This window comes from Puccinia triticina, chromosome 16A (genome assembly GCF_026914185.1).
Source record: "Puccinia triticina chromosome 16A, complete sequence".
Lineage (NCBI taxonomy): Eukaryota > Fungi > Basidiomycota > Pucciniomycetes > Pucciniales > Pucciniaceae > Puccinia > Puccinia triticina.
In genome coordinates this window covers 629,124-650,699 of record NC_070573.1, presented here as the reverse complement: position 1 = coordinate 650,699, position 21,576 = coordinate 629,124, and the positions used below count along the sequence as shown (strand labels likewise).

The 21,576-nt window shown below is 44.1% G+C and overlaps 2 protein-coding genes across 2 annotated transcripts; one reads left to right on the top strand and one right to left on the bottom strand.

Moving 5' to 3' along the window:
- Positions 1-5,973: 5,973 nt before the first annotated feature.
- PtA15_16A77 (uncharacterized protein) lies at positions 5,974-7,206 on the bottom strand (the record flags this gene model as incomplete). Its single annotated transcript, XM_053164155.1, has 2 exons — positions 5,974-6,047; positions 7,062-7,206. 2 exons carry the CDS (start codon positions 7,204-7,206, stop codon positions 5,974-5,976), a joined length of 219 nt encoding a protein of 72 aa, XP_053027726.1.
- An 11,417-nt stretch (positions 7,207-18,623) lies between these two features.
- Positions 18,624-21,279, top strand: PtA15_16A76 (uncharacterized protein; the record flags this gene model as incomplete). The annotated part of the gene is made up of 10 exons (XM_053164154.1): positions 18,624-18,698; positions 18,776-18,891; positions 18,981-19,285; positions 19,376-19,489; positions 19,575-19,699; positions 19,786-19,866; positions 19,966-20,022; positions 20,132-20,243; positions 20,317-20,756; positions 20,866-21,279. 10 exons carry the CDS (start codon positions 18,624-18,626, stop codon positions 21,277-21,279), a joined length of 1,839 nt encoding a protein of 612 aa, XP_053027725.1.
- Positions 21,280-21,576: the final 297 nt, after the last annotated feature.

Here is a 21,576-nt window from a genome sequence, read left to right as displayed (position 1 = left end):
ATGAATATCATGAGAGGAAGGTGCTAAAACTTGTCTGCTGGTGAAAACTTGATCTTGATAAGTTTCAACAAGCCAGTCAGATTTAGCTATTCCCTCTAGATTAAGAATTTTAGCCAACCAGAAGTCCTCCAATCAAAATTTATGAATGTGTATGAGATAATTTTATACCTAATTTGGGGGCGCCTGGAAGGGAATGACTATGCCAAGGGAGAAATGGTAGGTGGGCCCTTAGGAAGTTGACACAGGTTTTTGGGCCCTGCAGCGGCGAAGCCGCCTTGGCCTCTAGTATATATAAGTACATATATTTACAACCATTTTCAGTGACGTAACTGAGGTGTTGTGTACAGTTTAAAAGATGGCTTTATTTGTTGCGTGGGGCACCCAAGCCCGCGTGCTCTGTTGCCTAGAGCTCAAGCCCGCGCCCATAGTGTACATATATGCATAATGCATAAATTAGCCCGCAACCAAAGCGCTCAGGCTACCAGTAAGTAAGAATGGGCCAGAATACGCCCCAATAACAATATTACATGTGTTATATGTCTTGTACACATGTAATTAATCACCAAACAAGATGTAATTACCACGTCATTCAATATAAAAACATTCTAGATTGAAAAGAGCTCTTGCAGCGTGCACAGGAGACACTAGAAAGCACCCCAGCTTCTCCCAAGCCTCACTACATGTAAATTACAACTGTAGTAAATATGTAGAAGGGGTCAAATGAACTGGAGCACTTAATAAGCGCCTCCAGAACATTTATAAAGCACTGCTTGCACGTGTACAAGTGCACAGAAGCCAGTTCTAGTACCTTCTGTGGCACATTTCCACGGAGATGAGTGTCACAGAATCCCCAAACCAGCCCCCATGACGTGTAAGGCATGTGTAAAATCACGCAGAACCTCTGTAAATGGTCCTTGGCAACCCTTGTATCCAAGCCCCAAGGTTCCACAACCCACAGCGCCTTCTAGCGCAACCAAATTGCCTCAGAATGCGCCCACAAGTGTCCCCCTGTCCCCTGGGCGCCCCTGGAGGCCTGCCTAGGCTATAAAAAGGGCCCTTTCTCCGCCCAAAAGGAGATTCCCCAGCTTTACATTACCTACTAGAATTTTACCCGCCTTCAACAGCCTCATTAGCCTGTGATTTGCCAGGTAAAATACCTACTTTCGTGATTTTTAGCCCCAATTTCCGCCCTGAAGCTGTCCAGTAACCACCCTGCCCTCAAGATTACCTCCTCTGAGCGCCTCCAACTGCCCAAATTCACGCCTGAAGAACCTCAAGTGCCTCTAGGGTCTTATACTAGTAAGTTTAAGCCCCTTCTCTTGAGATTCTCCGCCATTTCTTTCTGGGATTTGAAACACCCCTGTTTACAGGCCCCAGTTCTTCATTCTAGAGGGATTAAACACCCCTGATTTATCAGGCCCCTCTTAAAATTAATTACATCCATTTCCTCACGTCTAATTGGCCCAAATTGCCCTATTTGTACGCCATAATTCCCAACATTTACGTTGGAATTAGCCCTTATACCTTTGTCTTAGAGTTTCAAAACTCTAATTTCTTGCTTTGCACCACGTGTAGCTAGAAGGATAATATCCTTGGCATCACATAGGCTGACACCTCTGGAATACCCCAATTTGCCAGGGAGTTATAAGACCACAAAGAGGCTAGGAGGGACCAAAGTCATAACTTTTTTATTTCCTTTTTTGAGATTTTTATTTGATTTTGCAACTATGTCCAGAGCAGGATTAAAAAGGAAAGATAGGAAAACTACTGAAAGTGGTCCTTTGAAGACTTTTTACCACCCCTTGGGACACAATAGCTGTTCAATGCTGTTTGGCTTGAGCGCAGATCACTGCCAAGATACTAGGTATTGGCCTATTGAAAAAACTTGCTCAGTGACAGAAGCAGCACTGGTAGCTGGAATCAAAGGTATTGGTGAACCATTTTTATATTTGGATGATCCACCATTCCACACATCTGAGCCCATATGTATCATTACTTTCATGCATTGGCCCTAAATAGGGCAAAATTAGGCTTCCACATCAAAGGGGCCAAAGTTCATAAATCCTTTAAGACAAATGCAGGATTTTCCCGGGGAATTCCCAGGTAATGGTGTGGAGCTAGCTATATGCTTATATTATCTACATGGTATGCTTCAAACAAAACACAGGCAATCTTGTATATAGTCTATACCAGATTGCTACTGGTGTTTTTCCTCTAGTGAAACAGAACCAATCTTCTCACTCCCTCAAGTGTCACAGTGTGGAATTACTCTGAGGGAAGAATGAAGCTTGAGAGGGATTTGGTGCTTGAAGGGGGTGCTTGAAGGGCAAGGAAAGGTGTGGCTATGGAGATTCTTGAGGTATGTCTTAAAATGTATTTAATTGTCTACTAATCTAATCTAATAGTTGTATACTTAAGATCTAGCTTTTCCAATATGCTTTATTGGCATAAGCAGGGCTAATGAATGGTGACCTGTTATCTGAATTTCTGGGGCAGGGGCTGATGGGGAACAAAAGGTAGGGCCAAAGAGGGCAGACTATATACAAAATATTATGGGGTTGAGTTGTGGTTGGAAGAAAAGATGAAACAGTGAAAATTCTCAATCAGGAGGCTGAGGCTGAAACTGCTATGGGGATGGAAAGTTCTGAAAATATGCTGGAATGTGGAGAGAAAATGAAACATCAGAAGAAAGAGATTAAACATCACATGAGAGGCTGAAACCAAAAGGGACAAGGGGTAACCAAGATGGGATTTCTATGGTTATTACATGTGTGGCTAATGCCAAGATGGGTTTGTTATGCTGGATTGGGAAGGGAGGAAAAAATAATGAATGTTCAGGGTCTTTGCTAATATTCTGGCTCTGTCTGATGGGTGCCTTTCTCCCACTTGTGCCTGGGTTCTTGCGGAGTATTGATTTGGTGTAGGTAGGTATCCAGAAGGTGGGGAGAAAGGGTGAAGAGAGAATGGGGGCCTGGATTTTTTTTCCTGGCCTTATTTTATGAAGGAGGTGGGTGCTTGCGTAGTCCAGAGAGGGTTATGTTGAGGGGGAAAAGACTTTGATTTTGGTGCCATATTCAATATTGGTTTACCACAACAGCTTTGTCAATCTGTGAAATTAAGCTTTTCTTCCTGCATCACCCACAATAACTGGGGTTTGGGATGAACCTCATTTTCCGTCCCAATCCACAGGTCAAAGCCCCATGTTCTTGGCTTTTTTTTTAAGTTCAATCAACAGTGTAAGACTCAAAAGTGGGAATGAAACCCTTTTGCTGAATGGTGAAGGGTATGATGGAGGTGCAAACTCTGCCTTTCTGGCTATCAGCTGACAAGACCCACCAAGCTAGGCTTGAAAAGTTTTTTATTTGAGTGATAGGATTGGTTGGCTCAAGATGAGTTTTTTTGATTGACACAGTTATAAAATGGTTTGATTTCCAATATAAGGGTTTGTAAGGTATGTGGGAATTGAGAGCAATTTCAGTGGTTATTTGCAAATATAAGGGTTTTATGGTGGTAAGGGTAAGCGTGAGGGTGGTATGTAAATAAATGGTGGGTACTGAACTGAGGAGAGAGAGCTGGGTGGAGGAGGAGCTCCTTTTATAGACAAATGTGAAATATTTTAGCCCCCCTCTTAGAGGAGCTCCTGGGTTAGGGTTTCAGCTAGAATAGACTGGGTGGTATGAGGCATTTTAGCTGGTGGCAGTAGGTACAAATGATGTCATAACATTTCAGGGTACATAAATGATGTCATTAGGCTGCAGTGGTGCCGCATGAAAGTGACATGAGTGACAGTAGGCTGCATGAAGTGTCATACAGATGCAGTGAGTGTGAAATTGAAGTCTGAGGCTGCAGACGCAGTGTAAGATGATGTCATAGTATGGAAATAGAAGAGTAGTTGACACTATGTAATGAATGTAGTCTGACAGGACCCTGGAAACCCCATATAGAGGTGGGTAACCAAAAATCCAAGATTTGGCCAAAATTAATACATTTTCACCAGGCGTTCATACCGGTTTTGTGCGTAGGCTCAGGGATCTGCCCAAAAATCCATACAAATTTGGTGTGTACCCTTTTTTTTGGCCCAGAAACCCCACAGAAGGCCTTTTTGCGCAGCCAGCTTGCCGTACTTTTCACTGCATAGCATCTTATGGGCAGCTGTAGCATTTCAAGTCAAAAAAATGAAAAACAAATAGGTTAAAAACCACAAAAGATCAATTGGGAGCTCGTCCGCAATCCAAGAGGGGTGACCACGAGCGTTCTTCAAGTACTCAAGCACAACTTCAATGCGAAAATTTCCACACCTGAGATTTTATTTGCAGTTTTCAACACCAAAGACCACATCCATGATTTTATTCACAACATACCACATTCTCTCATCTTCTTCATCTTCAGGGATTATTGGAGGAGAGCAAAACTGCCAAAAGATTAAGTCATTTTTTGTTCCGCAAGGTATCTGTGAATCTGATAGAGAGATTGAGAAGAATTTGTCAAACAGATCTGGAACAATAGTATTGACCGACATTTTTACAAAGACTAGAGGCCAAGGCGGCTGCACAGCTGCAGAGCCAAGATGCCCAGCTCCACTCTTATACTGAGCGGCAGTAGTTTATGTATTCAATTTTTGATTTCAGGAGTGCCAATATTCTTGGTCAAATCCAGTCCAAACATTGTTCCAGAAGATGTGGAGCAGGTGAATCTGTAACCTTTGAAGATCTATGGGCATTTTGAATTGATGATATTTTGTTCAAGAATAAATTCCACCTAGGTGAGGGAGCATTACACACCATTATCATTCAGTTTCTCAATGCAAATATACATAGGCAAATAAATGGATGTGCTTTTGTAATTTGGGGGCAAGAGTACTGGATCTCACCGGATAACAGTTTATCCAGTGACACTAAATCCTTATAGGTGTATATTACTGAAGAACTGAGCAATATAAATACAACAAGGGAATGCCACTTGGAAGCTGAAAACACTGCCATTCTAACATGAACTACTCCTTTTGTTTGTAAACAAGAAAAATCTTGGACTGTATACCTTGACAGAAGGGCAGGTGACCGGGATAGGAGGGGTAAGTATGAACTGGTTCCATATTTCTTACTGTTTCCTTGTTCAAAATCAAAGAAGGGAAAGATACAGGAAAGGCAAGAGGAATTGTTTTGTCTTAGAATATTACTCATAAGTCAAGGAAGATCAGCCTAGACCGCGTGAAAGCTACTCAAGTAGTATTTGCGCAAGCATGTTATCAATCTATCACAAGGAATCAACATTAAAAAACTCAAACCCAATAGCTCACAATTAATAAACAAAAATACTTGTTGTACATCAATTCAACAAGACCACAATTTGGTGGTGATCAAGACCCAAGAAGAGCCCTTACGGAACTTGTCCATGATAGCATCTTGTTCTTTTTGAGGCACATCACCATGCCTGGAATAAGGGTGAAACAGTTGGATCAGAAAATTGCAGCTTTGATCATCAGGTGTCAAGGCTACTCACATGGACAAAACTGTAAATTTTGTATCACATATTTTTCTGTCAACCACTCGACCTGAGAATTGCAACACGTTGGCCATCAAAAAATAGAAAACTGTAAAAACACCACATACTCACTTTTCTGAGGTTGCCGCAAAATATAATGGCTTGTGTGATTGTGAACGTGTCATAAGTCACAGAGTGTCAAACTTCTACTCTTCTCTTTCAACAGCAACAAAGAATTGTTTGATTCCCTCCAAATTCAATACATCACATTGGATCAAAATCATGATTGGGTCTGTCATAAATTTGGTGGTCATCTCCAGGACAAAGGGTCACCAAGAGGATGACTACTCGAGTTTGAGGTATCATAGATCTGGTCTCTGAACCCCAAATTGAGCAGCTCATCCGCTTCATCAAGGACGAGCATTTTAATGTTTCGAGTGCAAAGATTACGACGTCAAATCACGCCATACACACGACCAGGTGTGCCTGAGACTACATTTTGCCTGCGGTCCAATTAGCGGATATCCCATCCAGGAAAGTTCCACCAATGCAAGCATGACGTTCAACTGTGATAGGTCGGGACGTAGTCAGCCAGCAGTTTACAAGAAGAACTTTAGCTTGTACAGTACTTCCATTGATGAAATCACCTAGCGCGAGAGCCACACCGTGGATTTGGGTGGCTAATTGACTCAGGACCAAAGCTTGTATTTTGCGAAACTACAAAAATGCAGCCACAAGAGCAAGCCTGAGTACAAAGTCTCCGCAAGTGAGCCTAGGGTCACTGTATGGTTAGGCCCCTGGAAAGCGAACAGAGACAAATGAGGGTGTTGAAGACAATCGAGTAGATCGCCAGACGTTGGCTTGCTAATCCCGTGCCCACTTATATCATCATCACGATGTGTAGAATTTCTGATAGGCACAACTGTGCTTGGATATGCGCCAAAAATAAAATTCTCATCTCCATTTAACTCGGGCCATCTGAGATCATCGCCACCCGCTAAGCTGTTGTCTGTTGGACTGCCTAATAGGGGGGTTCACGTTAGGCTGATTTCGAAATCAGTCAAAAAACCTTGTTAAAAATTGATGGCTGGTCTATGCAAGGATTTTCTAGAAAATAAATAGAGTTCTCAGCAAGACCTCCCCTTTGAAGGCCTTGCTGAAGGCAATGCTTATGCAGTATTTTTTTAAAGTTTATGCAGGAAGCGTGCATGAGATTTGAAACCATCCGTGACAAGCAGCCAAAATCAGGCTAACGTGAACCCCCCTAATATCAAACCATCAAAACCAATCCTATAATTCACATAGTCCATCCTTACCCACCCTCCACAATCAAGTAGCAGTTTCCCTTGCAACTTGATGTAGTTCCCGGAAAACGCAATCTCGCAGACCCCGGTGGACTGTGAAAAATTAGAGCAATTAGTGATTGCCGACATAGCGAGTTCCTCAATGATCAACGGAGGAAGCCATTCCTGGTGGGCCAAGGAGCATCAAATGCAACTATGCAAGAGGCCTTGGAGCTATACACACCAGAAATCAGTGACCACACTCTATGCAACAAAGATGCGCGTCAGAGCACATACGTCTTGCTGGCAAAGTGTGAGTCCAATCAATTGACGCAAGATCTTCTAAGTTCTGGAGACGGGACTTGAAGGTGACCTCAAAGGCCAATGTGGTAGGCAGGGTGATAATGAATTTGTCAAGGAATGAGAAGGGGACCAAGGGCATGGCGCGCGCGAGTCAGTTGCCAATGTCATTGTCCGCAATGTATGCCAAGCCTGGCCGCAGGATGTAACATGCTATATATGTAATAATCTAGGGGTCCAGGTGTTGAGTGATATTGCAATGGTGGCGCCGAGGCGTTGTACAATGTGGCGGAGGTAGAGAACGGCCAGGATATGGGGACGGATGGGATGGGTCTTTGGGGCTGGAGTGTGGGCAAATCCAAGGGTTGGGTGATTTGGGGCTATAAATAAGACACTGGGGATGAGTGTTGTCCCTCAGGCAATTCTCCAAGCTTGGCTTCCAGCCTGGGGGATTGTCTCACCCCTGTCTGCTGTTGCGCTTGCGCAGTTTGACAGGGGAATATTTGGTGACCCCCCTGTGCTTACACTGCCAGCATAATTGGCTGGGTTGAGGTTATCCCAGTTAAACTGGGATGCACTCAACCAATTTAAACTTGGGTGATGTCAACTGATGAAATATAAATCCAAGGTATCCCCCTTGGGTTTATATTCAATTGGTTGAGATCAACCAAGTTTAAATTGGTTGAGTGCATCCCAGTTAAACTGGGATGACTTCAACCCAGCCAAATATGCTGGCAGTGTTAACCGCTGGGGGCCATCCTCCCACTGCTTTTTGACCTTGCTAGACAAGGATGGGCAGTGGGCCACAGTACACCAGCTTGCTGGTGTTGGGTGGCAGGGGTGTGGGTGGTTTTTTGGTGTGGTGGAGAGGCTTTTCCTGTTGTTTTATGTTGGATTTGTGGGGAGAACCCTTGGTGTTTTTTTGTTGTCTTTTTAAAGGGGAAACCTTTGATTTTATTTTTTTGATTTTTTTTATTTTGTAGGGGGAACCCTTGAAGTTTTGTTTCATGATTTGGAGGCTTTATTATACTTGGATGAATTGAACTTTGGATTTTTTTTCTGGGGACTGAAATGAAGGGATATGCAATGAAATGAGCTGGACCAGGCTGGATAAAATTCTGAACAAGTCTAGATGAGCTCTGATTTGCTCTGATGAGCCCAGACATGTTTCTACCTTTTTGAGAATTAGCTGGAATTTCTGTGTATTCAAGTAGAATCTAGATTAAACAGGATTAAGCCGGCTACTAGTTGTGGGCTCTCAAACCCCCTAGAGCCCCTCCTCCTTGCCGGAGGGCAGTTGAAAAAAACAAATTGTTGGCTGGCCTTGGGGGGGGGGGGGGGGGTTACCGGGGTGCTTTTCTGCTCAACCCTGAAATTTCATACAATCTTCGTTACCAACCCCCCAACCCCATGAGAAAAAAAGTACATTTTCTGTGCGTACCCTCATGTCAAAAAAAGGCCATTCATACATATTTGGTGAGTACCCTTTTTGGTTTTGGCCAAAAAAATTATACATTTTGGTTACCCACCTCTATAGGGGGTTTCCAGGGTCCTAGTCTGACAGGGAGATGTATGTTTGTATCCTGTGATATTTATAAGAATATTTCTGTGATCCTTGACTGAGGCTGGTGACAGGCTGGTGACTGGGTTTGTTAAACGCGTGATAAGTGTCTATTGGGGTTCAAAGAGGTGTAACTTCCAATCCAGCGGGGATCCAGTGACACCTCCAGTGGTGAATAAGGGTGAAATTGGCCATAGAATCCATTTGGTGGGATCTTGAGACCTAGTATGGGTAATTATATGTATTAGAAAGAAATTTTGATTTTTCATGTTTCTGTGTACCACAACGGTGAAACAGATTCAATGTGCCCATTGATATTGGGCCATATCACATTGACAATAACACCCAATACTGTGCATCAAATCACATTGTCTTGGAAGGCCAATGCAATATGCATTTTTCAAAACACATCACTTGAGTGTTGCAATACAGGCTTTTTGTTGGATATGCATTGGTTTAACCAATGCAATGTCAATAGATGTGATACCAATATTTATTGGTCTATCGGCGCATATATTGGTCACATTGCATCACATTGCCTCTACAATGTGATGCAAGTTTCTCCAATGCCATGCATTGGTTTTCCAATGTGATACAGCGGATTAGCAATATGGTGCATCACCCCAACAATTTGATACCAATAAATGTGCAATATCACATTGTATCACATTTGTTTCACCATTAATTTAATGCAAGCACCTTTGGTAGCTGGGTTTTATCATTTCCCCAGAAAAATGAGTCCAATGGATCAAAATGGTCAGGCACATTGTCACTGCCAAGGGGATTGGATTGGTTACAAACCACTGTAGTAAGGTCAAATGGGGGCATTCAATGAAATATTTTTCTCCCAGACCAATATTATATTGACTGAGTCCACCAATACCTTAACCCTTTGTTGGAATTCATCAGTGGACCCAAGAGGTTTAGAAAATTGACTCCTACTCCCAAAAGTAGCTGACTTCAAAAAGAGCAGTTTTTGACTCCTAAAATTGACCCAGGGCAATTTTGGGAGTTGGGAGATTAATTCCTTTGCCTTTTCTGGGAGTAGGAATACAATTTTCCCAAAAAATAACAAAAATAAAGAAAAAATTATAGCTTCTCACTGGGAAGCCCATAGCCCCCCAAAATTTTACAGTGGGAAGAAAAAACTCTGAAGAGCAGATAGTGAAATGCATTTCATTAGCACAACCCATGAAAGGATTGTTCTACTGCATGTCTAATTTGGTGGATTTCCTACTAAGAAAAACCACCAAAGACATGGCACAGGTGCCCCAAAACTTCACAGCATCAAGTAAATTACTCTTTCCACAAATTTTTACCTGCTAGGTTTTGTGAGGGAAACAGGATGGAAGTGTTAAATATCAAACTGAAGATTTAAAATTTATTAGACAAAATAAAACAAGGGACAAAACAAAGGAAAGACAAAAAAGAAAAAGAAAGTATCTGAATGCAAACACAAAAAAGAGAAGAGCATGACACAAATGATTTGAGGAGAAGACAAAAAAGGAAAAGCTCAACAGAAGCGTGCAGAAGCAGAGAAAGGGTTTTGGAACATACAAACAAGAAATACATTTGAGGGAGAGGCAAAGAATCTTGAGGCTTTGGCGAGTTTTGAAGACAAATGTTTAAAGGTCTTTGGGAGGAACAAACAGTCCGGACGGAGATGGAAATGTTGCAGTTGAGACTGCAAATTGATGTATTGAAGAATGAATCGAGTGAGTTCCCAAAGAGAAGGAGACAAAGCAAGAGAGATGTTGAGTTTAAATAGTCAGGAGTGTTGGTGCTTGCGGGTAAGAAGAGTTGAGTGAATTGGGAAGTTGAGATGAGTGGCTGTGAAGCTGATGATGAGAGCTTGTTGGTCTGAACATAAGAGGCAAGCTCTGGAGTCTGAGGGACTAGAGGAAGGAAAAGATTATTATGTAATGGTTGAGTGACATTTGCAAGACCAGAGAAAAGCTTAAGCTGAGGCGAGAGCTTGAATCTCAACAGGAAGGCCTGAATTTCACTGACTAACATTCATGTGACACTTGAGAGTGAGAAAGAGAAATGGTTCTCATTCACTAAGGAGAGAAATGCTATGGAGCTTCACAGTGTAAGACCATATGCAGAGCGGTGAGGGGAAAGTGTTAGAGAGCTTCCCATACCGTTTTCCATATATTCTAAAGTGAAAAAGGATCAAAATAATTATAGCGTAGGTGGGGGGGTTTAAGGTTATTTGTTTGAGATAAAACAGGGAATGGATACCCTTGGTGGAGGTATAGAAATAAAATTCAGGGAGATGGGGTCTGACAAACAGTGTTGGAGAGGTGGAGAAGGGATAAATAAGGTTCAAACTATGAATATTGGGGGATTGGAGGGTTGGAGATGGGGAAGGGAATCAGAGAATAGACTCAAACCTTAGCAGAACTCAGGAAATGAGGATTAAGATCAATAATACTCAGAAAAGTGAAGGTATCCTCCGTGGATGAGGGTAGAATTGCATGGGAGGAACTCCCCAAGCTCCAAAGTAACTTGAACTGCAGCCTGGGGATGAGCAAAATATGCCTGAACCTTCTTTCCAACACATGTCCAATGCTATGACAACAAGAAGCACAGTCACAACCAAAAACAAACAACACAAAAACTGTGCAACAATCCATAACCAAAAAAAAAAACAAGAAAGGAGATAAACAGTGCAAGAGCTATGCTACTCAAAGCAGCAGCGTAGCAAAAGCGCAGCGGTTTTTGGCCCTGCTTTGCTAAGCCTTTTGTAGCGGGCTTGGCGCTTTGCTATTTGCTAGATTTTTTAATGAGAAAAAAATAATAAAAATAGTGCGCTTTATTGAGAGGAGAGTAGCGGCAATTTGCCACGCTTCTTGCTATAGTAGTGGAAAAAATGCTAATGTAGCAATTTTGCTGCGCTACTGTAGCACCATTCAAACATCAATACTGCACATCATAAAATGATGAAGGATTGATGTTTGAGTACTATTTCTGGCTTTTTCCACCAAAAGGCAGACATGCCCGCTACACTTTTGGCAGAAAAGCGACCCGGCTTGCTATGCTTTTGGGGCTAAAAAGCACTATTAGCGCCAAAAAGCACCAAAAAGTGTCAATTTTTCTGCTGCGCTATAGCCTATACTGTAGCAAAGCGGGAAAAAAAGAGCTTTGCTACGTGCAGGCCAAAACTGCAGTAGCGGTTCTGGCGCTTTGCTACTGCTCAAAGTAGCGGTTTTCCGCTAGCGCTAACACTACTCTGGATCCAGAGTAGTGTTTTTCTGCTTCGCTATGCAAAAGCACCGCTTTTTGTAGCAAAGCGTAGCTCTTGCAGTGTTGACTGGAGATCCCAATCCAAGTTTCCTAAATCCACACAAACGTGGGAATTTAGATCTAAGTTTTGGTGTTTTTTGTAAGCTTTTTTTAAAAAAGGTGGCTATTTACATATACCAAACACACACAAAATCTGTGGAAATATACCCAAACACTTCAGAAGCACTATGGATGCCCCTCCAGCCGTGCCGCAGCAACAAGCAAATAGGGGCCAGTTGTTTTATTATTGCAAGGAGCACCTAAGCAAGTGATTAGCGGGATCCAGGGAGGGGTTAGGACAAGACTGATGACCCTGGGGGAAAATCCTCACCACTCCCCCTCCTTATGTACACTGTCCCCAGCCCATAACACCGTTTGATTCATCACAACAGTGGACCTCATGTTGATGGATACCCTTGCGCACCCCATGCCATCAGACTCTGCCACAATTTCATTGCTAACACCTTGCCCATATTGACCCAAACCGTTTCCAATTTTCCATTACAGCTGTTTTTGCCTTGTTGGGCTTTCCAGATTGTCATTCCACCCATATGCCACGCCAGGCTCTCACACTTCACAGTCCAGAAACACAACCACTGTATTGCAGTACTGTCTTTGTCCCCACCAACTGGGTGGGTTTCTGAATTTATTTCACTGAAGAAGCTTACCTTACTCTATCAGCCTCAAGGGCCATCCATTTGTTGCTGTTGCCACTGCTGCTGCTACTGCCTTGTTGTCCTCAATGAGCAGTCCAGCCAAGCACCCAACAGAGCCAATCAAGAGCCTTCTGGCGTCCATGAACCCCATCCAGTCCAACCAGATCTATAAATTTTCAATGAAGTGAAAAGAATTGTGTGTTGTGGGATTTGAACACATGACCTTCTACATTCATGAGAGCTACTCTAATACCACTGCATTTGTCTTACAGGTAACTGTTGGATGATATAATGATAAGGCCCAGCCACAAATATTGGGCATGAAGCACACATTCCATCAATTCCAACAAGATTGTCTACTCTGTTGCAATCTTTGGTGCTACCCCGGAGAGGACATCCACCTCCAGCCCCCCTCCCAAGCCCATGGTGGCGGAAGACATTCCTACAACCAGTTCCTCCCCAATGCTATTGCTTAAACCCACCCCGCCATTGCCTCTCAGTCTTACCTTCCAGGAGGCGTCCAGCATCCACACACAAAATTTGTCAGAGCAGCTTGGACTGAGTGCCACAGACGCCAATACCATCAACCCACTCACCACCACCTTTGACAACAGCCACGGCCACACCTCCCTGGGCTCCCCCTCTCTTGAAGAACCAGCGGTGTAAGACTCAAAAGTGGTAATGAAACCCTTTTGCTGAATTTTGAAGGGTATGATGGAGTTGCAAGCTCTGCCCTTCTGTTATCAGTCAACAAGACCCACAAAGCTCAGCTTGGCAAGTTTTATTAAGTGATAGGTCTGGTCTGTTCCAGATGAAATCTGTTTGACTGGCAATGTGTAAGTGTTTCAATTACTTTGTTATAGGGGTTGAATTATTGTTATAAGGGTTGAGTTATTGTTATAAGGGTTTTAGGATTTGAGTGTGGATGAGTGTTGGGTGACTTGTGAGTTCTGGGTGAGGAACTGGGGAGCAGGCCACTGGGGGTGGAGAGAGCTCCTTTTATAGACAAAAGTGGAGCCCCAAAGGGGCTTGTGGGTTAGGGTTTCAGCTAATCTAGACAACAGGGCATGAGGGATTTTAGCTGGTGGGAGTAGATACAAATGATGTCATAACCCCTCAGGGGCGCATGAATGGTGTCAGAATATACAACAGAACATTCTAAACATGCCAGGGGTGCATACATGATGTCAGAATATACCACAGAACGTTCTAACACATGCATAATGTGACATTAGACTGCATGAGCTTTCATACAGGGTTAATTAGTGTATACACAGGTTCTGAGGCTGCAGAAACAGTGTAGATGATGTCATACTATGTATATAAAGGAGTGTATTTAGCTAATATGTAATGAGTGTAGCCTGATGGGGAGATGTATGTTTTTATCCTATGATGTGTATATGTGTACTACTGTGAAACTTGGGTTGAGGCAGGTGACAGCTGGGTTACTGGGGCTGGCCGTGTAATAGGTGTCCATGAGGTGTAACTTCCACACTAGAGGGGGTCCAGGGGTGCTTCCAGTGGTGACTAGGGGTGAAATTGGCCGTAGAATCCATTTCTGAGGTCCATTTTATAATATCTTGAGGCCTAGTATGAGTAATTATGTGGCATAGAAAAACTTTTTATTTTTCCACTTTTCCGTCTACCACAGTGGCGGCTGCAGTGGTTGGAATACTGAATAAATGTATGCAGTCCTGGGTTCATAGTGGAACAAGGCCACAGAGGAGTGCACAGACTTGCACACCTTTTTGGTGTGCACAGGGGAAGTTTTTGGTGTGCAAAAAGGCTGACCCTATTGGAGGACTTCCCGTTGAGTCTGGGAGCCTCCCATATCTCAATCTACACACCCATACTCTTAATTTTGGTAGAAGGGAAAATGTTTTCCTAACCCTACAGCTCATGAATTTAATGTGCACTAGCACCAGGGGGGAAAGTGTGGCACTCTCTAGAGAGTGCCAGACTGTAATTTTGTCAGGCTCTGGGTTGGATGTCAGTTGAATGTTGGTGGTGCTCCCAGGAGAAAGTGATGGCTATGCTGATTCTGAACTCATTACAAACTGCAGGCTGGATGTGATGTTGAATGGATCATACTCCCAGTCTAATCTCATGTGGGGATTGGGGCAAAGTTTTGGCTGTCCACCTGCATCACATGGTGTGTTTTTCTGTTTAACTGATAATCCCTCCCAAGCCGATCCAGAATTTACTTCCCAGTTTCTCTCCATTGTACATCCTTTACAAGGTAGGAGTGTCAAATTTATGTCACCATGTGAGCAACTACTTGGAAGTGAAACCCAGGGTTTTCCACCCTCACTTTGGAGTATCATGCCATTCAGAATTCACTACTTCACTGAATGCATGTTGCTGGTAAAATTTGTGTTGGCTTGTAAAGCCCGCGCATACTGCGGACTCCACAAAGTTTTCACATTACATTTTACTCATTCATCATCCACTGCATACTTAGTCAGATTTGTCCCCTCCTCAATCTAGCTTGGCAGAGAATTTAATCTCTCTGCCAACACTAGGTCAGCCTTGTTTCCAATTATATTTTCTTCCTTTTCTTCCTAGTTTTAAGAAGTATTATCACAGGAGTTCCGGGCATTGGAGGGAGTTACAAATCCCCTTAATGACTGGTACAGGCCCAGCTGGTCATTGAAGGGAGTTAAATACCTGCTCAATGTCCCGCTTTGCCAGTCACCAGGAGGAGTTGTAACTCCCCTAAATGACCAGTACTGGCTGGCCATCAATGGAAGTCAACTCCGCTTGATGACCAGCGTTACCGGTTGTCAGAAGGAGTGACAACTCCCCTTGATAACCGGTACTGGTGGTCATTGAAGGGAGTGACAACTCCTCACAATGACCAGTCAGTACAGGTAATCAAGGGTAGTAAATCGCCTCACCGACTGGTAAAGCTGCTCACCAAGTGGAGTTGTAACTCCCTTCAATGACCAGCTATACCAGTCACTGAGGGGAGTTGCAAATTCGCCTGATGACCAGTACTGACTGGTCATCAAAGGGAGCTACAATGTGAGCCCCACCTTGGGGGTCTCACAGAATGTTACATAGCCTTTCACATGCTTACATCATCACAGACTTTCCACAAGTACATAGACTCGCCTCCTCCCCCACCTTCCTAGTTTGGTAGAAAGTTTTCCCTCTCTCCGGTCTAGGTAGGCCATTCCTCTGTTTCCCCTTCTTCTCCCTCTTCCAGTTGTACTTACAGAGAGAGTTTTTCCTCTCTCTGGTTCTCTGGTCTAGTTACCTGCAATATAGTCCCCCCACAATGGTACTAGAACGTTCTCCGGCTCTTTGCTGTGTCCCTTGCGCCCCTCAACAACAATCATTGAAGACCCCTATTTAGGAGTCTTACATACAACTCCTGCCAATGAACAGTAAAGCTGGGTCATTGATGCAGAGTTGTAACTCCCTTTGATGACCACCTGTACTGGTCATCAACGGGAGTTGTAACTACCCTCAATGGCCAGTCAATCCTGGTCATTCTGGGTCATTGATGCAGAGTTGTAACTCCCTTTGATGACCACCTGTACTGGTCATCAACGGGAGTTGTAACTACCCTCAATGGCCAGTCAATCCTGGTCATTGGGGGGGTTACAACTCCTGCCAACGGCCGGTACAGCTGGGTCATGGAGAGGAGTTGCAACTCTCCTCAATGACCGGTACAGGTGGTCATTGAAGGGAGTTACAACTCCGCATCAATGAACCAGCTGTACTGGTCATTGAGGGGATGGAACTCTCCTCAATGAATGGTACAGGTTGTGAAACTCCATAAAATATTATGTGTCCTATGGGAGTTGAACCCATGTCTCTTATATCCATGTCAAGTTTACTAACCACTGTACTAAGGACGCTTGGATATGAATGGCTGCAGGTGGGTGAATGAACATCCACTGGTGTCACATGAAGATCCCTAATTGAGGGTAAGACCTGTAAATGACAGGTCATGAATGAGTGACACCAGCAGGTATGATAAAGCTAAGAGTAGCAGAACCACAACCTGACAGCCCCCCGTGCTATGAAAGGGGTTTATCATACCAAGACTCCATAATATCCTAGGTATCATGTGGTAGCTCTGGGCTCATAACCTGTAGAGACTGTAAAATGAAGATGTGTCTGGTGAGTGTTGAACTCACGACCTCAGCTATGCTGAGACACATACTAGAGTGCTGCCTTTACCAACTAGGCTACAGACGCTTGTGGCTGCCAGATGGGTGGTTGGTTGGTAGTGGTCATGGGTCGATCTGACAGCCCTCCATACTGTGGTGATACATCATGGTAGCAGACTAACAGACAACTCAACACCCCCCCTTGCTACATGATGGGAAATGGGGATTGACCCCAAGAGAGAGTGGGAATGAGACCCAGGAAAGATGATCAGCGTAGGGATTGAACCCGTGATCTAGATGTAGGCTTATAGGGGTTTGCGTGGTCTTACAAGTAAGCATTCACAAATTCATCAAGTCTCTATTGTAAGCGAGTAGCGCTCAGGTAGCTCTGGGTCATCAAGAAGAGATACAACTCCCCTTGATGACCTGTACTTTACAGGGGACTGTCCACCCTGACGTTTGGCCAAACATCAGGGTAGACATGTCACACAAGTGACAGTCCATCACCACCTAGGTGATGTAATTCTCTTCAATGACCGCTACAGCTGGCCATCAAGAGGAGACACAACTCCCCTCATTGAACTGTACTTTGCAGGGGATTTTCCACCCTGATGTTTGGCCAAAAATCATGGTGGAAATGTCACACAAGTGACAGTCTACCTGTATACCAGCCCAACAAGAGGAATTCCCTCTTTGCAGGCTGGCATACATATACCAGCTTGCCAAGAGGGATCACTCTCAGCAGGCTGGTATACATATAAAAGCCCACCAAGGGGGATCTGAGATTTCATGACATGGATTTTATTGAATCTTGGGCTTTATGAGGTTCAATTAAACCTCCATGAAATTAAAAACTATGCACTGAAACAGGCAGTATTTACAACTTGGGCTCCTGCTGCACTTATCCGGCTAAAATTTGGGATCTGCTGTGATATTATTCTCTAGAAGAATGATGGTTGTCTCATCCACAAGCTGTTACAGTAACCCATCATGTGAGCCCAGAGCCAACTGAGCTATCAAATATGATTCAAGTTGAGCTGCACTCAAGTCATAAATTGGTCAAGGTGAAATTCCGCCCCACTCACTGTATTAAGCTAGAGATGAGATCAGCTTTAGTTAGAAACAACATCAACATTGGCTGAAGCTTGAATTGCACACTCTACACAGTTGAAATCTGAGAGAAATCAAGGAACTGGAAGCAGGTTGAGGGCCGCTACTTGGTTTGGTGTGTGCTGTGGTTTGACTTATGTTCTGCGAGTTTTGCAGTCCGTCTTCGGGCCGCGAGTCTTTGCTCTTGTTGGCCTAGCTGAGGCGCGACGATTGAAACGTATTGACGGGTTTATCTGTAGTTCAGATTCGTCAACGTTAATCTTTTGTGTCGCTATTGTCCTAGCTTAAGATGGATTGGGCTGCTCACCTCCTTCGATTCCTTTTTGGTACGAGGCGGTGGCTGCTCCGATCTTGCTTCCGGGCGTTTTGCCTGTTGAAGCGGGGACTAGCAGTTAGCTTTATCCTTGTCAGTTATCCGGTAGGGAGCTCGAGTACTCACCAGAGGTGTCCGCAGCTGAGATGGGTCGCGCCATCCTTCTCACTTTGTGAGTCGAGGGCCAGTCTCCCTGGTCTGCATTCTTACAAAATCTAGCAGGGTTCCAGAAAGAAATTACGGTGTGGCACTCTCTCACTTTCCCCCCTGGTGACTGATTGTTGATTTAGTAGATGTCTTCATTTAGGAGTTATAGGGGCATCTAGAGCTCTCTAAATGCCAAAAGTCCTCCATTATAGTTGCCCTCGGTTGACCTTACCTCGGGGGGGGGGGGGGGGTTGTAACCGCTGGGCTTTTCAAAATTGAATATGCAACTGGCACTAGGGAGATGGCAGCATTCAACTCCACAGAAAGTTAATCACATCAGCAGCGCCAAGACGGAGTCCAGTGATGAAGACAACCAGCCCACAAGATATCCGACTCTGCGAACATGTTCTCACCCAGCTTTACGGTCATGCCTGTGGAGTGAGTCAGCCTTCATCTATGTCCATCATCATCCCAGAGAAAAATCGCATTAAATTTGCATGTGGTGGATTACTTAGGAAATCGGTTCCATCTTACTCAATCGTGGTCGCTTGCCGTTTTCCAATCTACTGCGAATGTCCTGCCTCACTGGGAATTCGATCAGAACAGCACTGGTAGTATTAATCCAGCAGAAGTTGAGCTCGATTTCTGTAGCTCGTCAGACCAACAAATGGCAGATTGTGACCAAACTGAAATGAAAATTCACGTTCGAAAAATAATCAGTTGTGTGCTTCATTCCGACACCTCCTTACTCACTGCTGCAACTGGCGACCCGAATCCCTCCTCTAGTGGTCCAGAGTATTTTGAGGCGATCCCGGACGAAATTCTAGCTCGAGTCCGCTTCGGCCAATTTGTCAACTTAGCCTACGAACAATTCGGGATCGAATCCAAGCTGATTGTTGAATGTCTGCTAGACAACGGCAAGCTACGCGTTGGGCAGCTGGTCACGATGGTCTGTGATCAATACCAAGCTCAACGCAAACGGCTCAATGAAACCGAAATTGAACTCAATCACTCACCACTCAAGAGTCAGTCCCCACGCAACTGTTGCACTCGATCGATCTTGCGCCTCCATATCATCACTGAATTCTCAACTACATCCCTGCTTCCACCTCTAGTGCCCCAAATTGTCAAATCCAACGTACTGAATTTGTTGGCAGAGAGGTACATCAAACCTTCACATCCTAAGCATTCCATTAATCCAATCGATCTGGAACTAGCTTATGAAAAACGTGAGTATATGTATAGACATTGCGTACCATCTTATCCATTTGTTGGTGAACTGATGTATTTATGATTGTCATTTTCTCCTCAAAGAGCTAATCGCCAAGTTGCCTGGGGTACCGAGCCCAAAGGACATCAGACTAGTCAAGGAACAGGTTGTGGATATCATGACTGCTGAGGAGGATAAAGCGTTTGAAGAAATGTGCTCCTTTGAACAAGTCAGTCACCTCCATTAGCCCCGCTTTTTCTCAAATGTAGCCCGGTCTTGTTTTTTGACGTCTTCATTTGGCTTCATCTTTAGTAGAAACAACGTGCCTCAAACAGTGCGCAGAATGATCGCAAGGCTCAAAACAAGAGACAAAAGACTGAGGACGTCACATTGCCAGTGAGTCGTCCCTTGACTCTCAAAGATCAACTCATCGGGGCCTTGATGCTTCTTGCTAATCTGGTGTTAACATGCAACTGATTGATTCCTTATTGGCAGGATGACATGTTTATTCGAGTGAACTATGCTCGATTCAACATGAAAATCAGAAATTCCGTAAATGCCCGTTTATCGACCACTCGACTCCCATTCGACTCATTCATACAAGTAGTGAGAATCACTAAAGCACATTGAAACTTCTCTCATGACAACTTTGGCACTGCAGATTTTCGAGCAGGAATGCTTCCGATCGTATAATCTCGAGGCTGGATTGGTCATAAGAGCAATGTTGATTCTGGCGGAAACAAAACAGAAAGACGTCAGCGATTTGGTCTCTGGTTTGTCAAGTTCCTTCTTGTCGCAACACTTCTATTCAACTTGTTCGAGTTCACTAATGAGTTGATCATGCAGATGCCATCTCGGCACAGGCTATTCTGATGAAACTGGGCCAGCAATCAAATGTTGTCAAGACATGTTTTCCAACTCGGGCAGCAAATGGGCAGTTCAATCTGAAGCTAAAGAACACGGGTGATTTGGTCGCGGAGATGTTGTCGGTGATGGCCAAACAGGATGACTTGGCCACCTCGACTAGCTCGGTGTTTGTGCCAGGAAGTCTGAACAAAGGATTAGCTCAACTGAACCCACTGGCGGTCGTCTCGGAAAAGAAAAATAACGTCTTGGGTGGCGGCAGTGGAAGTGGAGGAATGAGAGAGTTCAAAGTTGAATATGCTAGGTATTCCCTCGAGTTGAGGAAAGCTTTGGTCTCGAGGATCATCCGAGAAAAGTATGGGATCGAGGCGGCCAGAGTTGTACGAATTCTCCTGCATAAGGGTCGCCTGGACGAAAAACATGTAAGCGTTGTGTCTGTCTCTGTCTCTCCTCTAGGCAGATTCTTATCACCATATTGCACGTCTATTCGAAGATGAATGATTATTGAAATTGCCTTTCTCACGAAATAAGCTCGCCAAGTACGCCATGATGACTCTGAAGGACTCTCGAGAACTATGTTTAAAACTCTCAGCCGGCAAGATAATCGAACTGCAAGAAGTACCGAAGACGAATGACCGACAACCGAGTCGAACATTTTATCTATTCTTCATCGACTTTCATAAGTTGATCCTCAACCTGACGATGATGATCAGGAAATCTCAGACAAACTTGATCATCAGGATCGATCACGAATTGAAACAGAGGAAGAACTTGGTCTGTAAAGTCAATCGAACCGATGTCATCGAAGACCAGGACGGCCTGTTGACCGTTTGGGAACGCGCCGATCTCAAAAAATTGAAAACTTTGATCCAAGTCTTGGAAGTCGCTAAACTTCGACTAGAAAGAGATCTCTTCATTCTAAACGATTTACCTTGGTTGCAATAACTAAGCTCTCTGTCAATCAGTTTTAGGTGTAGTTTGTTCTTCTCTTTTCTCTCTTTTCCATTATCCTTTCCTATCTCCTCCCCCTGCCCCCCCCCCCCCCCCCTATTCAAATCCATACGCCTTTTGAACAGTTTATATCGTAGATATCTCTGTTTGTTTTTCATTGTCAAAACTTACAGCAATACACATCGATATTCATAGACTTATTATGTATTCATCAAAAGGATTGTGAGCGCAACACCCCTGTCGAACTGAGCAAAGTCCCTCGCCTGTGGAGCAGGGTCGCAACGGCCCCCT